This window comes from Trachurus trachurus (genome assembly GCF_905171665.1).
Source record: "Trachurus trachurus genome assembly, chromosome: 6".
In the NCBI taxonomy this organism is placed as follows: Eukaryota; Metazoa; Chordata; class Actinopteri; order Carangiformes; family Carangidae; genus Trachurus; species Trachurus trachurus.
In genome coordinates, this window is record NC_139897.1 from 12,907,617 (window position 1) to 12,928,777 (window position 21,161).

Below are 21,161 nucleotides of genomic sequence, written 5' to 3' on the forward strand. Positions count from 1 at the left end.
TGACAAATTCACGATCAATATCAGATTTTAGTTGGCTGTATCAAATTGTATAGTTTGTCCAGATTTTTTTTTATTTTATTTCAGATGAATTTAGAAAAAAGCATAGCTGAACTGTCTCTTTTTCTTCTTCTTCCCTGAAGCATCTCAGTTTTGTCCGCAGCAGTGACCAATCCAGAAAATATTCCGTATAGTTTCATATGTTTTATTAATTCCACTTACATAAAATTATATCAAAAAATCTCAAAATGTTACGGGATTTCTTGTTTTACAACATAGTTCACAAAAAACTCACTATGCATCAAATTACAAGACAGTGAAGCCGTCAGACGCTCGTGCGCCCTCTTTGCTCAGGCTTCATCTAAACTTACCGTCGTAAAAAAAGAAGGTTTTCAATTCACATGGCTTTACATCACAGGTTGACAGTATAACATCTAATGTCCTCTAGACTACACTAATAAAAACCACACAAGGAAATACGTGTGACATGCCATGGACACGTTCATTGTAAAAAGCGAATAGTAGCCTATAGCAAGCACCCGTGGATTAAAGAGGTTCAAATCGCACATTTCTTTTAAAGCTTATACATAACGTGAAACAACATGTCGTTGGTAAATAACCTGGGATGTTCCGTTGTAAGCAAAACATAGCTGACAGTGAAATTTCCCCCCTTTTTCTGGACTCACAGGACAGCGGACAGGACGCGCTGCTGTGCGCGATATCGAAATCAAATACCCAGATATGCTGCTCATAACACTTCATCATCCAGATCTGTTGGCTTTAGCTCCGCGGACGAGACTGGTGGAGTCGGACTGCCGACACCTGAGAAGATAATTGGCCTGTGTGAGGTTTCTTTTACAGGAGGCTCCTCCACAGACGCACACATCTTAGAAAGAGCAGAAAAAAATCCCTGATGGTGGTTTGTTTGATAAATGGCTTTAATCTATGGCACCTTTTTTATTTATTTTTTTGCTTTGATTGTGCTCTTTAACCCGATGATCAAAAATTTACACTTTTTTTTTTGCTTTTATTTGCGCATTTGTACTCCGCGCGCCTCACTGTCCGTATCTGTCCTGCAGAGAGGGGACACTTGGTTGTTTTCATGTCAGTTTGTTTGAGGTCTGATACATTTAGAAACCTGTGCTTGCTCTGTAAACGCATGGTATCTATTTTAACCTTACAGTAACGACAAATGTCACATTAATCAATTCACAATCTCAGTGACTGGCGGAGTAATTTCTGAGGTAAAAAATAATCAAAGAAAGATCCACCTTTTTATATATATATAAACAGTCGTGTGGTAATGGTTGGTGAGTTATACCTGCTTGAATGAAGGCTACTGAAAAGTAAAATATTTTACATGATGATCACTCCCGGACACGCGCGGAGCTCAGCGGCTCGGCTGCTTGTAGTTGCCGTTGATCTCCTCCGAGATGTTGACCGCCTCGGCTCCCAGCGGTAATCTGTCACTGTACTCCGAGCCCATCTCGAACTCCTCCTGGTTGGTTTTGGAAGAGGATCCGGGGATGGACTCGGTCACCACGCTCCCCTCTGCCTCTCCCTCTCCGTCTCCCTCCTCTCCCTCGGCCTCCCCCTCCCCTTCGCCCAACTCGCTGGGGTCGAAGGTTTTCTCTGACTCCACTAAAGATGCCCTGCGATCAAAGTCTCCGGCCATTTGTTTCTCCATCTGATCCGGATTGTGAGCCTTCATGATCAGCTTGTAGGTCTTCCCCTGGTACTTGTATAACAAATGGCAGCAGGTGGCCCCCAGTAAGGGGACAGTGGCCAGAGCCAGTAGGAAGATGCTGACAACAACAATGATAAGCAGGGACGGGATCTTCTTCCGAGTTGTGAAAACCACCTGGACCTGGCAGTCCTGCCCCCCATAGGTGAGACAAAGTGTGTAATTGGTGCCAGGCTGCAAACCACGGAAGTGGTAGGCATTAACCCCTTCCTCTATGTTGGACCACTCAACCAAAGAGTGCCCGTTTCCTTTATTTACACAGAGGTAGACCAAGTCCAGGGTGGTTTTACTGGATGACGACTGGTACAAACCCACAGGCTCTTTATTCACTGTTTCCTGGTTTTCAGCTTGACTGAGGTGAAGGTTAGATTTACTGTTGGGAAGCTGCAGTGGATTCAGCTTCACTTTGGCCTCCGTTTCCGACACCTCTAATGCAATGACACCAAAATCAAAGGTGTACTGCTTCAGGTCCTCCATGCTCATGTTGAAGGCATGGTTGGAGATGTGTTCGACGCTCTCTCTCACACCGCACTTGAGAGCAAACGTGGGGGTCTTTGAAACGTCGCCAGCCGCGTCCATGTGGTCACTTTTGTCTGATGAGATTTCAGGGCTGCCCTTTGTCTTTTCTCCTGGCTTGGTCCAGTTGATCACATTGTTTTTAGAGCTCTTGGGCTCTGGTTTTCTAACAGACGGATGAGTTTTGCCATCTGTAGGATCAAGCGCTGAGTTACTGTTATGTTTTTGGGTGCCTGCCATAGCCACTCTAACACTGCTCTCTGCTCTACCCAGATCGTTAATCGCAAAGCAGCTGTAATTTCCATCTTCCCTTTTACTCATACGAGGGATGATGAGAGTGCCATTTCTAAAGACGAGGAATAGATTGTTGGTCATCTGATCATTAATTGGTGCATCATTTATATCTGCGGTGGATGGCAGAGGGAACAGATAATTTTGATTCCCTGCAATCACCTCCCAGCTGACTAGTGGTTTGGGGCTCCCTTGTGTCTCACAGTTTAAGATGACCATCACTCCCTCAGAAATCTCGGTGTTCGTAATGTTGGGCTGGTAGGTTATAGCGACAGTCGGGGCCCTACAGTCCAGTTTAGGAACCTTTGTAACCATTGTGCCTTTCAGTTGTTCAGGGGCCGCACACACAATTGAATTTTCCTCGGGGACAGAGATCTTAGTTGTTTCGATCCAGTCCCTGAGCCACTCCAGGCTGCAGGAGCATGTGAAGGGGTTGTTAAAAATCTGAAGGTGTGACATGGAGGAGAGAGCACTGAAGGTACCCTGCGCGATAATGGTGAACTTGTTATGGTTGATGCGCAGCGACCTCAGGTCTTTCAGCGTGGAGAAGGCATCCTTCGGCAGGTTCACCATCTCATTGTTGTTCATTTTCAGAAGCTGCAGAGCAGTGAGGTCGTGCAGGTCCTCCCAAGGAAAGTCCACGATTTTATTGTAACTGATGTCCAGGTTGCGGAGCTGGATCAGGGGGGCCAAAGTGTCCGTCTCTATGGTAACGATCTCATTGTGGGCCAGCCAGAGAGAGGTGACCTGTGTGATATTGATGAAGCTTTTACTTTTCAGTAATTTGATCTTGTTGGCAGAGAGGCTCACGGTGGTAACGTTGGAGGGCAGACCCACAGGTACCTCCAGCAGGTCCTTGTAAGCACAGTCTGCAAACTGGTGGGCAAATTTATCCTGGCAGCTGCAGAGCTCTGGACAGCACTGCACAATGCCAGTCACAGTAGTCCACAAGGCAAGGAGCTGCAGGAGCCTTCTCGCCATTTTCTGCACCTGCAAGAACCAATTACCAGACATTAGCCGAGTGACATTTTTTTATTTATTTATCGGATGCACATCACATCCATTATGTCCATTACAGGAGCGGATATGTAGGCTACTGTGGAAGCTTTTAAGTCATATTAAATCAAATGTGCAGGCTAGGTTATCCTTTTTGAAATGTCTCAACAGCACTTAAACACATCTTAAAACTGCATTACAAACTAATAAAAGCCAAAATGCTGAAAACAACATCACAATATGAAGCATACAACTGCTGCTCCTGCTGCTGTCATACAATCTGCAAGCATCACAAGTAGTTTCCCAATGCATTTTGCCCCGAATCACAACACACACACACATACATACATACACACATTCACACAACACAATCATGGTTTACTTTAGGAGTTTTGAACATGCATCCACATATGCTGCGTCTCATATTTGCAGCAATGTCAGGGTCAGGTGGTCTCTCCTGCTCTAAGCGCGTCTCCACAATCCGGTGCGGACCAACTGGCGCTGTCCGTGGTGATGAAACCTTAGATTTTTTTTTTTTGCAGTTAATTTAAAGCTGTTTACTTTTTAAAGGAGTTACATCGTAAAACTTCCATTATCAATTTGCAGTAGGCATTGCACCTCTCTACACTTGCAGAAGCCCTTGTGATACATCAGAGTTGCCATTGGCCTGCAGGGCGATTTCTTCCACCTCAGCTTACATTATCTGCATTATTTTAATGATTATTTTCTCGCACAGCAACCACCTCATTAACAACTGAATCGTCTTACCTGTCCAATGTTAACTTCAATTCCTGTGTCTGATAGGCTAAATCACCCCCGGAGTTTACAATCCTCTCAAATAAGTTTAATGGTCGAAAAAACTCGAGTCCTCATGTGTTGTGGTTCCTTTCACATGACTTTTGCAGAGCAGGACAGAGCTGATGGAAGGCGGTGGAGGGAACATTTTTCCCGGTGAGTCGCTGTTGCAAACCGACGGCGCTTTTTTCCCCTCTCCGGCGACAGTAGGATCCACTGCGCGTTCCCGTTTCCGCGGAGCGAGAATATGAACCGTGAACGCGCAGCCTCTCCCATCTCTCTCCTCACTATTAAAGATACAGAAGCTCCGGGTCCTCCACCCTCAAAGAAAATTCATAATTTAGAATCCCATGTTTAATTTATTATCCCCCGACCTGGGCCTAATCTTTGACCTCATTCGGTCTGCCTGCTGTCTATTGTCTTTAAAAAAAAACGAGTTTTCAAACGAATTGACAGATTTCAAGTTTAGTTGTAAGCTATGAGAAACAGGCTACACACACTTTACTGCAGTGTTATTAGGACTGATCATAACAGGCTAATAACAAACAAGCAAACAAGTAGCCTAAACAAGAAAAAAAAATACAAAACAGAGTCTAAACATAAAGAGACAGAATCTTGAACCATGTCAGATCCAAATTATCTGATAGCATGTTATTATGAAACCGTTATGTGACTGGTTTTATTTGCAAGATTCAATGTAATATGTTATGAAGTCTGTGACTTTAAGCTTATTATTGTGTTAAAAAACAAAAAACATTATTATTCATTATAGTTCCATCCTTAACTGGTCCAGTCATGTTGATTAGTGTTGGTACTTGAGGAGATGTGTTTCCTGTAAAATACTGCCATCATCTGGTGTACTACAGTATGAACTCTGTGACATGCAATTCAAACAGAACTCCACTCAATAAACATGTGAAACAGCAAATAATAATAATAATAATAATAATAGTAATAATAATAATAATAATGTTATTACTATTGTTGTTATATGAATATATCCAGAAAGCTTGGATTTGCACACACACACTTTTCAACCGCAGTCAGAGAGGGAACATGACACACCAGGGTGGGGACTCAAGACAAAGAAACCTCAAAATAAAGTCCAAAGAATAATTTCAATGACAGATCATAAAATTAGAGAGAATTAAATCACTGTTGACACCACAAGTTGTTGACAGACCCTCAGTTCTTTGCTACTAATGAATCTTCAAAGAATTATTTAGGTCTATGGAGAAAGCTTATCTTTAACAGGTGGAGTACCGGGAGTCTTTTCTCAACTGAGCTGAAGCCTTTTTATTTAAGGTTAACAAAAACAGTCTCAGAGTGGTACAGAGTTTTTAAAAGATAATCTAAAAAAATAAAAAATAAACAAAAAGCACAGGGTCATCAGAAAAATGGAAATGATTAACAGCATCTTTTTTGTCTGCCTTATATACAGTCATTACAGGAACTAACTCTTGTGCAATTGTCCATGTTTGCTGCTTTAATTGGGAAATTGTGTGCACGCCATGCATGTATAGCCAAAAGGCTAGTTTATTGTGCTGAAAATAAATAGGGGCTCTATTTCATACACAACAGTAAAATATTGCCTTAAAAACACAGCAAACTACAGCAGAGATGTTAACTCAAGCTGCAGGGGCCTTAGACTTTAAGCTATGAATCATTTCACAATAACAAACAACAGTGGCCTCTGCTGTCAGAAAACTACAGTTAAAAAAAAAAATAGATTTTTTTTTTCTGAACATATCAACAATGCATAATCATTTAGTAGTGGTCTGAGCTATAGGGGAAAAACGAAGAGGCAAAATTGAGATAAAGTAGAAAATGAAAAGAAAAGAATAAAACAAGATCAAGGAAAAAACAAGGAAAAGAAAAAGGCAGAACAACAAATGAAGAAATATGTGTCCTTGTACCTGTTAAGAAATATTTCTTATCACCGGTCAACTGAGTCTGGGACCTTCTAAGCCAGTGTTTCCCTTCTGGATAATTTCCCTTAGATCCTTAGGCAATCCATTAGAGGCTGCCATATGTACATAAAAGTGTCGTCATTTCCTTTTAATTTGGCACCTAGTCTTTCCATAGGAAAAACTCTAAAAATGTCTATGTACCACTGAGTTACAGTGAGAGGTTTATCACATACACTTTCTAGCCAAAAAACAAGTTTATTGAGTAATTTTGATCTTTTCACATCCATAATTTTATTCAAAGGTGGCAGGTACAATAGAAACTGGCCTGGATCTTTACACATCATGTGTTAAATGAAAAACTACAGTTTGAAAGAGAAAAGTCTTCCCACAAACCACATGCTTACCACACATATTATAACATTAGGAGTCCTGACACTTCAGGCTTTAAGTTATGATTTTTGTGTTGCCAGGGCAGTGTTGCCTGTAAACCGCAGACATCTTTCTGATGAAGACCAGTTGGTTGCCATATGATTGAGGTGAACATGTTAGTACTGCTAGACAATGGAGACCTCTGCTGTCACCATAATGTAATTACAATACACACTCAGCGTAGTGTACTTGTACATTCAACACATCTTTCAGTAACTAAATTAAACCAAATTTTAAGATAGCCCTAACGAATTGCCAGCGTTACAGTTTTTATTTTCTTTACTTTACAGGATGTTGTTTCAGCCTTGATTTTTTTTGGATTTCCTTGAGTTGAAAAAGAAAGATTGTCACTGTTTGTTTATTTTTTTTGGCTCCCTTCCACTCCCATCATGAAAGCACGGCAAGAAAAACAGTACGTTACTCAGAGACCTCTGGAGAGCTCATATCAGAAACTTGAAGCTCATGGTCATTGCATGTTTTAGATTAGATTGGAGCTTGGCACCTTCAAGAATCAGAGCTGACAACAGTGAAGAGATCCTGAAAGTATCTTAAAGTAGGCCGTCAGAAAATCCTATCAGTGATGCTTAGCAGCTATACAGACTGTCTGACCCTACAGGTTGCCAGGACACCATGTTGTTTCAAAACCTACAGCTTAAGCAACGGGCCAGTATGACTCATAAGATTACTCATAAACACCACAGACTAATTATGGTATCCACAGACCCCATTTCAACTTGTTTTACACTTTCATTTCAGCTTTGAGCAGGTGCCTTTACCTATAGGCAGAGACTTAATCACGTGAGGCACCAGGCTGTTAGGTCAGGTGTTATGTCAGATTTGCCTTAAACCAGGAACTTCATGATGCAAGACACGTGCACCAAACACACAAAAAAACAAAGCAACAGTGAACAACAGCATGCAGCATGCCACCCCTGTCTCTATGCAACATGTGTATGGGAACATTTCTAGGAACACTTGGGACATTGTGGTGGAAACTGTGAGCAGAAGCAATAATTCACTCACTATAATGTGAAGTCATTGTTGTGTTGACCTTCCCTGTGGTGAGGACAGACTTAAACAAGTCATTCCCACAGCCCACCATGACAACAACAGGGTTTGGTCACAAACTGAGAGCCGACGCCCCCAGATGATTGTGCTCCGCAGCTTTATCCTGTTCGTGATGTTTTGCCTTCAGTGACTCTAAAAGTGACAGCAGTTTATTTTATTTCTCTAATGTCCCCCTTGTGTTTAGGATGAACACAAACAATGTCTAAATCCTCAGGGAGCTTCCAAATTAGTTAATCTGAAATAAAATCTAGAAAGGATCCAGGACCCTTCCACCCGGGTGATGGCAATAGAGATAAGGTGGTGCAGCTGTGGGATTTCTTCCCCTTGTGCAAACAGGATGTACTCACTTGGCAATCTATAAGGTTGAGACAGATTAAGTGATAAATCCTTGAAGTGTTGTCTCCTCTCTAATTAAGATGCACATGCTTTACTGACGGCTGTCTGGTGAATGTATAACCTACTAAGTAAGAATGAATTCAAATTCTGACCTTCATGTATGGATGAACAGTTATCACTTTTTTATTTGAGTGATTTATGAATACACATAAATATATATACATAAATATGACAGACTATAGCAATAAAATAAATGTTTAAATTGTACCAAAATATTATATAAATAGTAAATAAATCTAGCTTACTTGTCTTTGAGGAAATAATGTTTTAATTTGCTTACGTAAGTGGAAAGTTGAATTGATACAAAATAAAATGCAGCACTGCATTGCTGCTCTGGCTTCACTTGGTCTGATGTGACCAGTAGCTTTTGGTTGCTAATTGTTCGCCTGTATTAGAAACAGTTAGCCAGATATTGCTCTGTATGGATTGCCCATTCTGGTTTGATATTCAGCATTATCTCGAAATTGTTGACTGTCACACCGCTGGCTTCTCCTCAGCTTAAAGCAGAAGTAAGCGATATTTTTGTGTTAATATAAGTCTTAAATAGTTATATCTTCCGACAGCAATCACTTACATAGAGTGTTTGGACCGAAACACGGGTCTGTCTGTCACTCTGCTCTGCTGTAAGCCGAGGAGAAAACTTTTCTCGTATCCTACAATTTTTATCCAATGAGGAGAGAGAACGGCATGAAGGGCTGTGTGTGCAGCCAAGGGATGCGCGTGAATGCGGTGACGTAGGGACGAGGACTGTTGTGGTGTGTTCAAGGCAACTCGTAACTCGTGTTTTTCCGACCTGTGAAGTTGTACCAGTTCGATCTGGTACGAGTTCACGGTTCGGAAGTTACGAGTGGCGGTTATAGTGACATTCACAGGTAAAACAGGTCGGAAGAACACGAGTGGGTTGCCTGGAACGCTACAAAGTCGTAAGTTGTGACTTGAAGCTGTAATTTACGGTTTCAAAAGCCGGCCTGGAACGCAGCATTAGCCAAAACGACCGGATCGCTTACTTCTGCTTTACGTTATGCAGTATCACCTTCATATAAAGAACTTTCCAGAAAAGGGTATAGGTCATTCAAAGAAGAAAAAAAACTTGTAAGAGATGTTTGCACACTGTGTCTCTTGACAACGTTAACTATTCAACAACCATCTCAAACCTGTTATGATGAAAGTGCCTTCATTTACATTTAGATGTTTGTTTGTTTTTTTTGCCAAAATCCATGTGCAAATTTTATAAGGTGCTTTTTTTTTTGTAGATCTACCACACTGTCTACTTAGTAGCAAAACATTTTTCATTGCATATTTCTCAAATAGCTGCCTATAACTCCCTGTTACAACAGCGGGAGGGGTTGAAAAATATCTGAAAAATTGAGCAGGGGTCTCCGCGTGTCTCCACCCTCCCCTCAAACCACACCGGAGCTATTTCCTGACCTCTAATAACTGAAAGTGCTGCAAGCTGGTTTCTGTTCATGCAGGAGACATTCCCTCATATTACTTCTTACTCCCTCCTATTTTTCTTTTCTTAAGAGACCCACAAGTACTCAGTCAATGAAACATTGCAGGGCTTGATGCAGGAATGCTTAAATCACGATCAAAACAACCATCATGAGTCTCCATCTGAGCCCCTTAGATGATTTAAGGTGCATCCAGTGATTAAGGTGCTTCCTGTGTGGCTTACTCCTTCCATTATGCCAGTCTTTTTCTGCTCTGGCCTCCAAACAGGCTAAAGCTTCTTCCTGTAGATATTAAATATTTCTGGACACCTCCACTGAGGTGGGTTGAAGTTCACAGGAGGAGTTCTTAGCCGTTGAGCTTTGTTGATGTTACAGTGGATTTCCTTCACTGCTCCTTGTGTGATTAACCACGGAAGAGACAAAGGGCCAGTGAATGTTGATGTTCTGCTTCCAAATATGAGCAACAGGAAAAAAAAAAAAAGGTTTCAAAGAGAAAGCGCAGGGAAGTTCAAATAACAATTAGTGCCAGTCCAAGTATGATGGATACTGCCTCGGATGCAACTTTCAATGCATCATTTTTTCGAGAAGGGATAATGATTTCTGTTTCTAATTGCCTTGTTGGATTGCTAGTCCGGATTATTCGCTGTTTGAGTTCATATTGTTTCACCACTTTTTCGTAGTCTTTTTCTTTGGAAACACACTTGTAGGTGCCATAGTTTTCTTGTGCCATGGCAGGGATGAGGTGCAGGCAGTTAGACTGCATTTGCAGACAAGGGCTGCTGTTGTCTGTGTGCTCCCAGGTGTAGGCCGCATGGTAAGAGTCTATGGGGCATGACAGGTAGAAAGGGACATCCAGGGGGACTGTATGGACTGTCATCAGATTGACTGGTGATGGTGAATCTGTCTCCCGCTTGGTCCGGTTTAGTTTCGGTTGTTCTAAAAGAATTAAAATAAAATAAAATAAAATATAGACATGACCATTCGTTTGTGGGCCTTTAGCTAGTATGTAGTATGAATGATAGCAGTCTGATAAGTTGTTACCTTCTGCTAATGTAGAGCACACACTTGGTTCTCCATTCATGAGATTCTGAATACTGCCGCTGTTAACAAAAACAACACATGTCATTTTTTTGTGGGCTATATGATGTATTTTATACTAGAACGGGTTTGATTTGGCAGCACTTACGGGACAGTTGGGGCGCATCCAAACTTAGTCCAGGCACAATATGGATCCCGGGCCAGTACACATTCTTGACAGGAGCTGTTGTACTCCTCACACCTCTGGAGGTCCATGGCGGAGATTTTTTCCGAAAAACCGAGGACTAACTTTTTCTGCAGAATAAAAGACAGAAACATAAGTTTCCCTTCAACCCGCATTAATGGCTCTTGTGCATGAGTGCAAAACAGTAACATTGTCATTGGTGAAACAAAAACACATCACTATAAGCAAGAGTGAAGACTATTACTGAATATTACTAGCACATCTGATGTGACAACAGCATTTTGCCCTGTAAAAAATTCTGACATTTGTTTGAATTCATATAATGTAATTTCCTGCCCTGTTGTGTTGTTTACAGTGGCTGTTGTCATTAACTAACATGGACTTAGAGCCATTGTAGATACACAGTAATATCTTTAATTTACACAGGTTTCATGAAACCCAATTTTATGGACACTGAGCATAATATATATAATAATCCTTAAAATCTTTGAAAGGTGCATGTCAAGTCACCTTTGACTTGGATTCTAGTCTTCTGAGATCAGTTATAATGTTGCACACATTTTATGTATGCACAGGCATGTATAGAAACTACAGTAAACTTAATAGGTAATAAAAATGCAAATGAAATGTTTTGCACGTTGCATTTGAATGTTATCCACAGTAGACCTGGTTTGGACTTTGGACAACAGTTATTTTCAATTTTAATTTTCAAACTATTAGAAAAAGTACATTTCTTGCCTGTGTGTAAGATTTGGTTAGATTATTTCATTAAATACATTTCAATTTTCAAATTGTAATTAACAGTTGACTTTATATAGCAGGGTGTCACTTTGAAATGAAAGGTCAAACAGCTCTTTCATTTTCATTTTAATGTGGCCGTGAGAATGACTATTATGTGAAAATGAAAATGCAAATTGGTTTATAGCTTTTTCATTTTTACTTGGCACAGCAACAAAAATACTACTGACTGCACTTTTAAATGGACGTTACCTTTTTGGAGTCGAGTTTCATTGATTGTACAGTGGAGCTGCTTGGGAGTTGTGTTTCAGAAATGATGAAAGGTTCAGATCCAGCCTCTAAGACCTTATGAATCTTCCCTGAATCTAGCACAACACATGGAGAGTAGTTTGGAAAAGGGGTTATTTTGGCAGTGTTACTATATTTTTAGCCTATTGTTCCAACAATGATTACAAACAATACACTTTCAAGTCAGTGGGGAGGAGTTTACCAGTGGCTAGAAGCAGGATGTTATACATGTGCTGGTCCACCGCCTGTACTCGGTCCACAGCTATCTTGGTATAGTTGTTGTTGCTTACATAAAATGGAGCTGTTCTGTGCATGGAGTGAACCCAGTCAGTCATTTCGGGGTTATCCTTCACCACAGAGACTGTGGCTGCTGGCAGTCTCCTGCTATTTGCTACACACTGAAAAATACATAGACACAAAGTTAGTTTTTTTTTGGTAGTAGTCTGCATAGTGTACGAAATGGAAACAGGAATTGAATGTTTGCAGACACCTAGGTTAAACAGCTCTCAAGTTGTTAGGTACAGAGTACACACACAGGATATACAGTGTATACACCCCCCAAAAAACTCCATATAAACTCCTCCAGGTAAAAAATTAAGAGATAAAAACATGAGGGGGTTTCTCTTTATAAAACTCAGTGACAAGTTACCTAAAATGGCCATTTGGCGAGTAAATTGTTTACAGCAGAGAGAGGAAATTCCTCCCATTTCTGTAACATGCCAGAGTTGTTTTACATACAATCAGGCACAAGTGACGTGACTCCTTAAAGGGATAGTTCACCCTAGAATGATATTTTGCTCATTATCTACTCACCCTCATGTTGACTAAGGGCTGGAAGAATTGTCAGAGTCCACCGTCCCTTCTCTGAGTTACAGGGGGTCTCGGCGTAGCAGTGCATTTCAATGCAACGGTTGCAAAGGGACACCAGAGCTCTTCGTAAAAAAACACACACAAAAAAACATCCAAATACCTCCATGATGCTCGTATGTAATGTCCGTCTTGTGCTGAAGCCCCAAATTGCGTAATTGTCCCGAAAAAAATTAAATAAGTCTATATTTTAAGCTTGTTTGTAGCGGAAGCTTCTCGAAGCTCCTCTTCCTGGTCCGTCCAAATCTCGCGTGATTCGCAGTAACCGCACTGACGCCGGCGCAAATCACGCGAGATTTGGACGGATCAGGAAGAGGAGCTTCGAGAAGCTTCCGCTACAAACAAGCTTAAAATATAGACTTATTTAATTTTTTTCGGGACAATTACGCAATTTGGGGCTTCAGCACAAGACGGACATTACATACGAGCATCATGGAGGTATTTGGATGTTTTTTTGTGTGTGTTTTTTTACGAAGAGCTCTGGTGTCCCTTTGCAACCGTTGCATTGAAATGCACTGCTACGCCGAGACCCCCTGTAACTCAGAGAAGGGACGGTGGACTCTGACAATTCTTCCAGCCCTTAGTCAACATGAGGGTGAGTAGATAATGAGCAAAATATCATTCTAGGGTGAACTATCCCTTTAAGGGGAGTATTCTGGAAATGCAAAACAACTTGGCAACAAAACAGGTCCTTACTGTGCCTGGCCTTGGTGTGGGGATGTCTTTGTCGTAGCCTTTAAAGGTTGAGTTCTCAAATATTCCTTCAATCATTCCAACAGAATAGATGCAAACTGCTGTAGAGTTCCTAAAAGTAAAAAAAAAAAAGAAAGAAAGAAAGAAAAAAGGGAACACTATGGTTAGCAGAATACCTCAATACCAATGCTTGGGTGTGTACAGATGATCTTGACTCAATAAGTTGTCACTGACTAAACAAGTTGGATGCAGCCCTAACAAAATACGTTACACCAGATTCATGCAGCTCCCATCACTCAAACTTTTTGTACTTGCCAGAATAAGTGGCAAACCCTCTATAACGATAAACACATATTCTGTTTTCCGTTAAAACATTAGAGGAATGAGGGTGGCTACCCAGGCAACAAGTCAAATACTGCAAATTGTGTGAGGGTGGAGTTCAACAAGGCATGTTACACATGTTTACTTGATAAATACCGCTCAGCCTGTGTCATATCTTATGAGGCTCTGGAAGATCTTTAAAATCATACACGATAATCCTGGTAATATTAAAATTCATAACAGAAAGTCTACTTGCAAACATGAGGTCATAAGGTGTGGCCAGTCAAATGAAATTATGGTATTACATCACTTAACATGACGTTAGAGTGAGAGCAAAACACATCAATCTCATTTGTGTATGATTTGGTTGCATGGAAAGCTCACTCTCCATGGAAGTAGTTACTAATGTAAAAGCTTAATCTGCAAACACATTATAACACTGTGGAAACCTACAGGCCAAGGTTAATTTTGTCCCCAAAACATTGAAAAAACGCTGAGCTTTCAATTTGAAACAGCTGAGCTGCTCAGTAAGCGCTTTACTAATGTTGCTGAAAATAAAGTGAAAATAAAGGAAGAGAAAGTGTCTAACCAGCCACTTGTGAAAAGGGCATAGACCCTTGTCTCACGCCAGTCCTCTGCCTGCAACACGTAAATGTCTACGAGATGATTGAAATACAGCGACTCTTCTGGGAACCCACAGACAAGGCGAGACTTGAGAAAAGATGTCCACATGTTTTGGAGGAATCTCTTTGATCCTCCCTCGTCTACCTGCAAAATAATACAGATTCATTACATGGCGAGGACACTCTTTCACTTCATTTGCAAGGTAAAATTCATCAAGTCAGGGTTATTTGATAGGACTGACATGGGCCAAAAATATCTGGAAGGCATCCTTGTTTTGCAAAGATGTCAAATAAAAAACATGAAAAGACAGTAGTTTATCTAGGAGAGGAAGGATGATTATTTGGTAGACAAAGGGAATGAAATTGAGACCACACAGCAACAGACCATATTACGACATTACTCTGGTCGTTTACTTATTTAATTATGTATACACTTGTCACACTCTGGCACAGTATTCTGGACATATCATCTTTCCCCACTATAATTCCATTACCCTTTGTGTATAAGCCAATAATTAATTTTCTATAAGGTATTGATAAAATCTATGAATGACAGCCTTCACCAGTATGAACAAAGGAGGATAGACAGAGGATACACCTTAGGTGAAACAAAGACTAACTTCAACACCGAACAACACTGTTTTGACAGACATTGTACTTCATTTAATTTTACTGGCAAGGCAGAAGACATTGACAGAGCACAAATTGTTACTGAATATCACTGAGCGTTGTTAGTAGTCATCTAGGCCTATATATCTATTCATATCTATCTATTATACATATTCTAGGAAGTCTTTAGGTGGCAGTCATAACAAGAGCTGATTGAAGTTTGTGAAACACTGAGTAAAGGGGCCTTGGTGCTAATCACTGTTCCCTCTAAGGTGTTTTACTGCGCAATTGCGCACTGCTCCCCACCTCTTTGCGCAGAAGACAAAAAAGTTGCGCACTCGAATATCCCCAACAGGCTACAATTTATTTTTGCAATGAGCAGCACCAGACCTTCATGCAAAGAACAAGGAGCTCACCATAGCACCACTGGAACAAAACTACTTTTTCCCCCGACGCATCTCTATTGACACCAGACAATAAATAAAAAGACAGTTTGTCTGTGTTACCGCGACACAGGGAGCTGATCAGAGCAGTGTTATGAACGTTAACGGGTCGATCGCGGTAATTTCAACACTGTACATTAGCGCATTTATCCATATCCCTATATCCCTCAGTCTAGCGCGCCTGTATTTGTGTGTGTGTGTGTGTGTGTGTGTGTGTGTGTGTGTGTGTGTGTGTGTGTGTGTGTGTGTGTGTGTGTGTGTGTGTGTGTGTGTGTGTGCACGCGCGCCTGCATGCGAGAGAGAGAGCGAGAGGAGGGGCTGACTGACAGAAGAGGTGAGAGCCGGTGAAGCGCTGTTAAAAAAAACTTTTGTTTTCTGTGCAAGACTATGGTAAACACTTAATCGCCCGGGCGTTTAATTGAACCGGCGTTTATTATGCCAAATGAGGTCGGACCCCGGCGGCTATTAGAGCACAGGCGCGTATTTGCACGCGGGCGATTATTTGGTCATCTACGGTATATTTATCTTACAACACGAGCCCTTTGATCTAGAAATGCGAGTGTCAGAAGAGCGACAGGCACAAACAGAGCACCTTTCATAAAAGACGCTGTATCTCCTTTTCTAGAAAAAAAGGAGGGATTTTGGTGAAACCCAGCCATGTTTAGCTTGAGTTTTCTCAGGAACGGATCGAGGCACATAGAAACACATGGTTTGTGGCCATTTGAAGCAGAAAGTTTCACCTTTCAAATAAGCCACAGTATGTGTTGGCTATGTGGCAATAATACAGAATACACCGTGGCTCTACAAAAAACGTCTAAATTGCCGGTACACTTGACTAAAACTTTGGAAAGGAGCGTGACACTCAATGAGTTAATCATTATATTATACATATACATACATATACATATAGCTACATTGTGTGTGTGTGTGTGTGTATAATATAATGATTAACTCATTGAGTGTGGCGCTCCTATATATCATCCTATATATATATATATATATATATATATATATATATATATATATATATATATATATATATATATATATATATTATATATATTATATATATTCTTTGTGGCAGCAACATTGTAAGTGATGCTCCATTGTAGTTTCCCCAGCCCCATGTACTGTTAATGTAGAAACCTGAGGCGCAATACAAAACGTATATATGAAAATAAAGAATATCCTTGTGTGACTGGCTGACCACCAAGTCCATTCATGATAGGTGGGCAGATGGATATTGATGCCATGGATGGCACCAACACCAAGTTCAATTCTAATACCAACAGGACCAGGGCCAGTAAGACTGATCTGTTGCACATTAAATCCCCTTCTTACTGCAGACACAGTACACATAGTAATCACTGTTAGATAAGTTGGGTATACTTGATCTCCTGTTCACAGTATTTTTGTGGTTTTTAATGATAATTGATAAAATAAATAATATTTTATGTCCTGGTATCAGAATAGGGTTTACAACCAAAGTCTTTTTTTTTTGTATTGACCTTCCACGTTACTTGAACTAGACGGCTATCAGCTTGATTACTGAAGCTCAGCTAATGAGGTTTTTGAGAGCTTAGTGGTTTAGCAAGGCGAGACCTTCATTGACGTAAGCTGAGTGCACTCAAGTGTCTAGCATACCTTACAAACTCGCGCAACCCTTGATATCCAGGGGTCGGCCTCTGGGCTGGGGTCTGAGTTCTTTTCACGGAAAAAGATGTAAATTTTATCATTCTCTGGATCTTCCATTCGCTTCACCCAGGATGCAGAGATGAATGTAGGCTCTATGGAAAGATGGTTAGGGATAGGAGGATATGTTTACCAAACTCCACTGTTTACAGAACAATGCAGGGCTGGCACATCACATGTGACGCACTTTGCTAGGAATGGAAAGCACAACATGAGATAATCACTCTGAAATGACAAGCAAACAGTTTGAGATAAGGGTCTCAGGAAACCACTCTGTTTCCCAGTAATTAATGAGGTGCATCGCTTCATGCAAGATCGGAAATATTAATTATTGCTTATTTTCTATGTTAATCAAAGCATTTTGTGTTGTCACATAAGAAAACTGCATTGTAATACTCATCAGACAGTTCAGTCCTTTACTCACCTGAGACCCACTTATTATACATCCACACGTTTGTTCTGCTGCCTGCTTTCCTTCTGAATTGTAATGAACTTCTGTCATCACCCATTGGTGCTGCTGCATATAGATCCCCCTCTAAAAATAACAGACACATTACATGAATATACAGCAGAACTGTTCAATTATTGAGTGTATTCATGAGAAAATGCACTGGCTTGCCAACTATATGACTTGTTATTGTTATATAAATCTCCACATTCAACCTTCAACCACATAGCCTGCAGTTATACAAGGAGCACTGTTATTGCTCTGTACCCACCTACTGTTAGTGACAGGGAATTCTGGGTGTGCACGAACGGAGAGATGCCCGTCCCCTCATAACTCTCCACGATTTCGTGAGACTGATTGTTGATTGACGAAAACTGTGAAAGCACAAACAGTTGGAAAAATGGTGTGATAGTTAGTTTAACAGACAACTGCACTGGGAAAATACAACACATCCAACACCAGTCACCTTACACCCTACTTAAATTATTAAACAGGTTTATTTCATTAAAGTTTTATCAGAAATGCAACTTCAGCTGAGCCCTGCTGTTGCCATATATACGAAAACCAAAAAATAACAGCTGGTAAGACTGACATGACATGGAAGGACCAATGTGTAGGAGTTACTGGGAACTTAGACCAGAAGCAACAAACCAAACAGGCCTTTCACGTAAGTTGGTTGCAATCTGCAACCTCACCAAATGCCACTAAATGCTACACACTGGTCATGTAAGTGCAACTTGTTCAAACACTTACGAGTTTCCAGCACTGTGGCTTGTGTCCATTTGTTCCACAGACAAACAGGCTGTCCTGAAACTTCTCAATGACAGTGATGACATTTTCACAGGGACCCTGTGACACAGAGGCTGTTATTACCAAGTCATTACACAAAACTGATTTTAAAAATCCTCTATTTACTTATTAACGTGTTGAACTCATTTCTATTAACATAAGTCATCATTTTCTAGATACCAACCTCTGGGCACTGTTGTTGCCCCGTTGTTTTCAGAGTAAAGTTCTGCAGGAGAAATAAATTTGAGTACAAATTATAAATATACAGACATTAGAGATAAAGAAAATGAACATTTACAAAAATGTACAAAAAATGTTGGCCAGAAACCATGTGCTATGTGGTTAGATTTATGTCTGACATAGCTGGAGAGGAGATAAGAGCAAAAATGTTGGCCCCTGACTGAGGTTCTAGTTACATTCTTTTTTAGTCAGACATGCTTCATGATTTGATCAATTCTTTGAGTGGTCTCAGCTGTTCCTGCCACAGATAAGTGTCCATCAGTGATAGGAAAATCTATGTGTGTATTACCGTCTGAGCTCTGGTTTAATGGACAACAATCAATAGCCCATGATATTAATTTTTAATTACAAGAGGATGAATGAAAGTGGAGTCACACAATTGTCTGGAATCATCAAAATTGTGGCATCATAATGGAAAACAGTATATTGTGTCAGTGGTATCTGTTTGTCCGGCCTGTTCACCATCAACTTTATCAGCAGCTTGAAGCCAAATATAGCACACTGAATGAGTAGGCTACCTGTCGGTGAGTACAAAGAACAATTGGGCTGTTGCAGCCATCTGGTACAGTATGATTTTAAGCAGCTGCACTTCCACACAGATACCACGCTGAGAGCACATCATTTAAACATGAGCTGACAGATGTATAAAAGTGCGTGTAGCCTACTGCAGGTGATGAAATAAAGTAAATAAAAAAGATCAAAAGAAAAAGCTCACCCACCTCTATAACATTATAGTCGTTCATGTCAAGTTTTAAGACAAAATCTGTCCCTCCGATATACATCTCCTCAGAGTCCTCATGATGGAAGAATACGCTGTGGTTCTGATGAACTTGGTATGTGAATCCACCGCTTACTGTATCTGAGCAGTGGGGGGAAATGAAGGGTCACATTGTTAATGAAAAGGAGTCAGACTGAACAATATCAATGCTTTGTTCAGGCACATCAAAAGATCTTCTGTCAGTTTGACCGTATGACAGTGGGATGAACAAAGTTAAAATAAAACAAAAAACAGAAAAGTCTTAGAGAAGAGCTCAAAAAAAAGAAAAAAAAGAGGTTGTATTCAATAAATACCCACATTGTTTCAGGTTGTTGTGCATCTGCCAACTGTAACTCTATCTAGTATTAACATCAGGGAAGTATTCAAAGTGCATGTGATCAGAAAAATAGAAAAATATGAGTGCTGCCATGGGTGCGAGTAAAAACAGATCAGTTCAGAGTTACAGCATTTCGTTACAAAAACACACAGAGAAGGAGGAAACAGCCTCTACAACTTAGGCTAATTATATTATTATTGCCTATAAATTTCCATCTGTTGGACTGTACTTGTGGCACTGGTTTGTAATATGAAGTAGTGTTTATGGTACAGTTTTCGTTCTGAAGTTATACGAATCAATAAAGCGGTGAGAGTAACAAATAAACTACACTAAATAATAAATAATAAACTACCACATTCGTGATATTTGAGTAATTTTAGTTTATAAACTAAAATTACTCAAATATCACGAATGTGGTGGTGCGCCCTGGTGGCTCACCTGGTAGAGCGCGTACCACCCAAAATATAACTATCAGAGATGTCTGTGCAGGTGTTTGTAGTTCATTTATGTCCACAAATGATCTTGGTTGATTTCACCTATGTTAACTGTATGATTCTTGTCAAACGACACAGGCAGTAAGTGAAGGTGTTAGTGTTACCTGCTTAAGAGTAAAGATGATCACCCTGAAGTCACGTAGGCTATAGCCTATACTGGCTGAAGACGGGATTAACGGGAGACCTATTTCTCAACTTGTCCACACCATTTCAAGGTAGGTGATTTCATACGGATGCCTGCATCTAAAACGATGCCAATTAATTTGGACTCAAGCGCAGAAATGAGAAACGAATCTTACCTTTGCTTAAAAGTCTTGGCGCATTTTTAGATCCAAGACTCGGTGGTGCGTCCTTCAGAACAGCATTAAGGACGAACTGTAAATCCCCAGCAAACCAAGTGAAAATCACAACAAAGCGCCTCATTTTCGTCTGCTGCAGCGAGTATTGTGCAGTGTTATATCAATCGCTCTGGCCTGTAGCAGAACTCAGCTGCTGTTCGCCGCGTCGCTTGCAGAGACTATAACGAATTATGGACTCCTCCTCCTCCTCATCTGCCCCCCACACGAGATGCATTGGTGCTTCTACTAGTCCATACTCTATTACGAGAGGCGAGTGGCGGCTGACTCACTCACTCATATTCTGAAACAATTCCAAAGGGACGGATATTATACTTCCTTTTCCACTGTAACCTTACGCTTTATTTCCAGTAGCTCTCATTTGTATATGCCATCCGCACGTGAAAGGGAAGAATTAGCAATTCAAATGATGCTCTTTTGTTTTCAGCCGTATTCACTGACTCACTCTGTCTTTTCATTCCAGTTAGCCTATTTGATGTCTAGCATAACTTAAATTAACTTTAAACTCTATCTATCTATCTGTCTGTCTGTCTGTCTGTCTGTCTGTCTGTCTATCTATCTATCTATCTATCTATCTATCTATCTATCTATCTATCTATCTATCTATCTATCTATCTATCTATCTATCTATCTGCATCCTTGTCATAATGT

At 40.6% G+C, this 21,161-nt stretch overlaps 2 protein-coding genes across 2 annotated transcripts; both read right to left on the reverse strand.

The window, feature by feature from the left end:
* Window positions 1–149: 149 nt before the first annotated feature.
* Window positions 150–4,593, reverse strand: islr2 (immunoglobulin superfamily containing leucine-rich repeat 2). Its single transcript, XM_083973377.1, has 2 exons — window positions 4,313–4,593; window positions 150–3,538 (listed from the first exon to the last, which is right to left on the reverse strand). The coding sequence occupies exon 2, from the start codon at window positions 3,527–3,529 to the stop codon at window positions 1,388–1,390; it is 2,142 nt and encodes a 713-aa protein (XP_083829503.1). The 5' UTR covers window positions 3,530–3,538; window positions 4,313–4,593; the 3' UTR covers window positions 150–1,387.
* A 4,806-nt stretch (window positions 4,594–9,399) lies between these two features.
* sema7a (semaphorin 7A (JohnMiltonHagen blood group)) lies at window positions 9,400–20,672 on the reverse strand. Its single transcript, XM_083974147.1, has 14 exons — window positions 20,454–20,672; window positions 19,286–19,425; window positions 18,511–18,552; window positions 18,291–18,386; window positions 17,809–17,911; window positions 17,514–17,624; window positions 17,042–17,184; window positions 14,312–14,490; window positions 13,405–13,513; window positions 12,044–12,239; window positions 11,806–11,918; window positions 10,780–10,925; window positions 10,635–10,693; window positions 9,400–10,529 (listed from the first exon to the last, which is right to left on the reverse strand). The coding sequence occupies exons 1-14, from the start codon at window positions 20,575–20,577 to the stop codon at window positions 10,102–10,104; spliced, it is 1,989 nt and encodes a 662-aa protein (XP_083830273.1). The 5' UTR covers window positions 20,578–20,672; the 3' UTR covers window positions 9,400–10,101.
* Window positions 20,673–21,161: the final 489 nt, after the last annotated feature.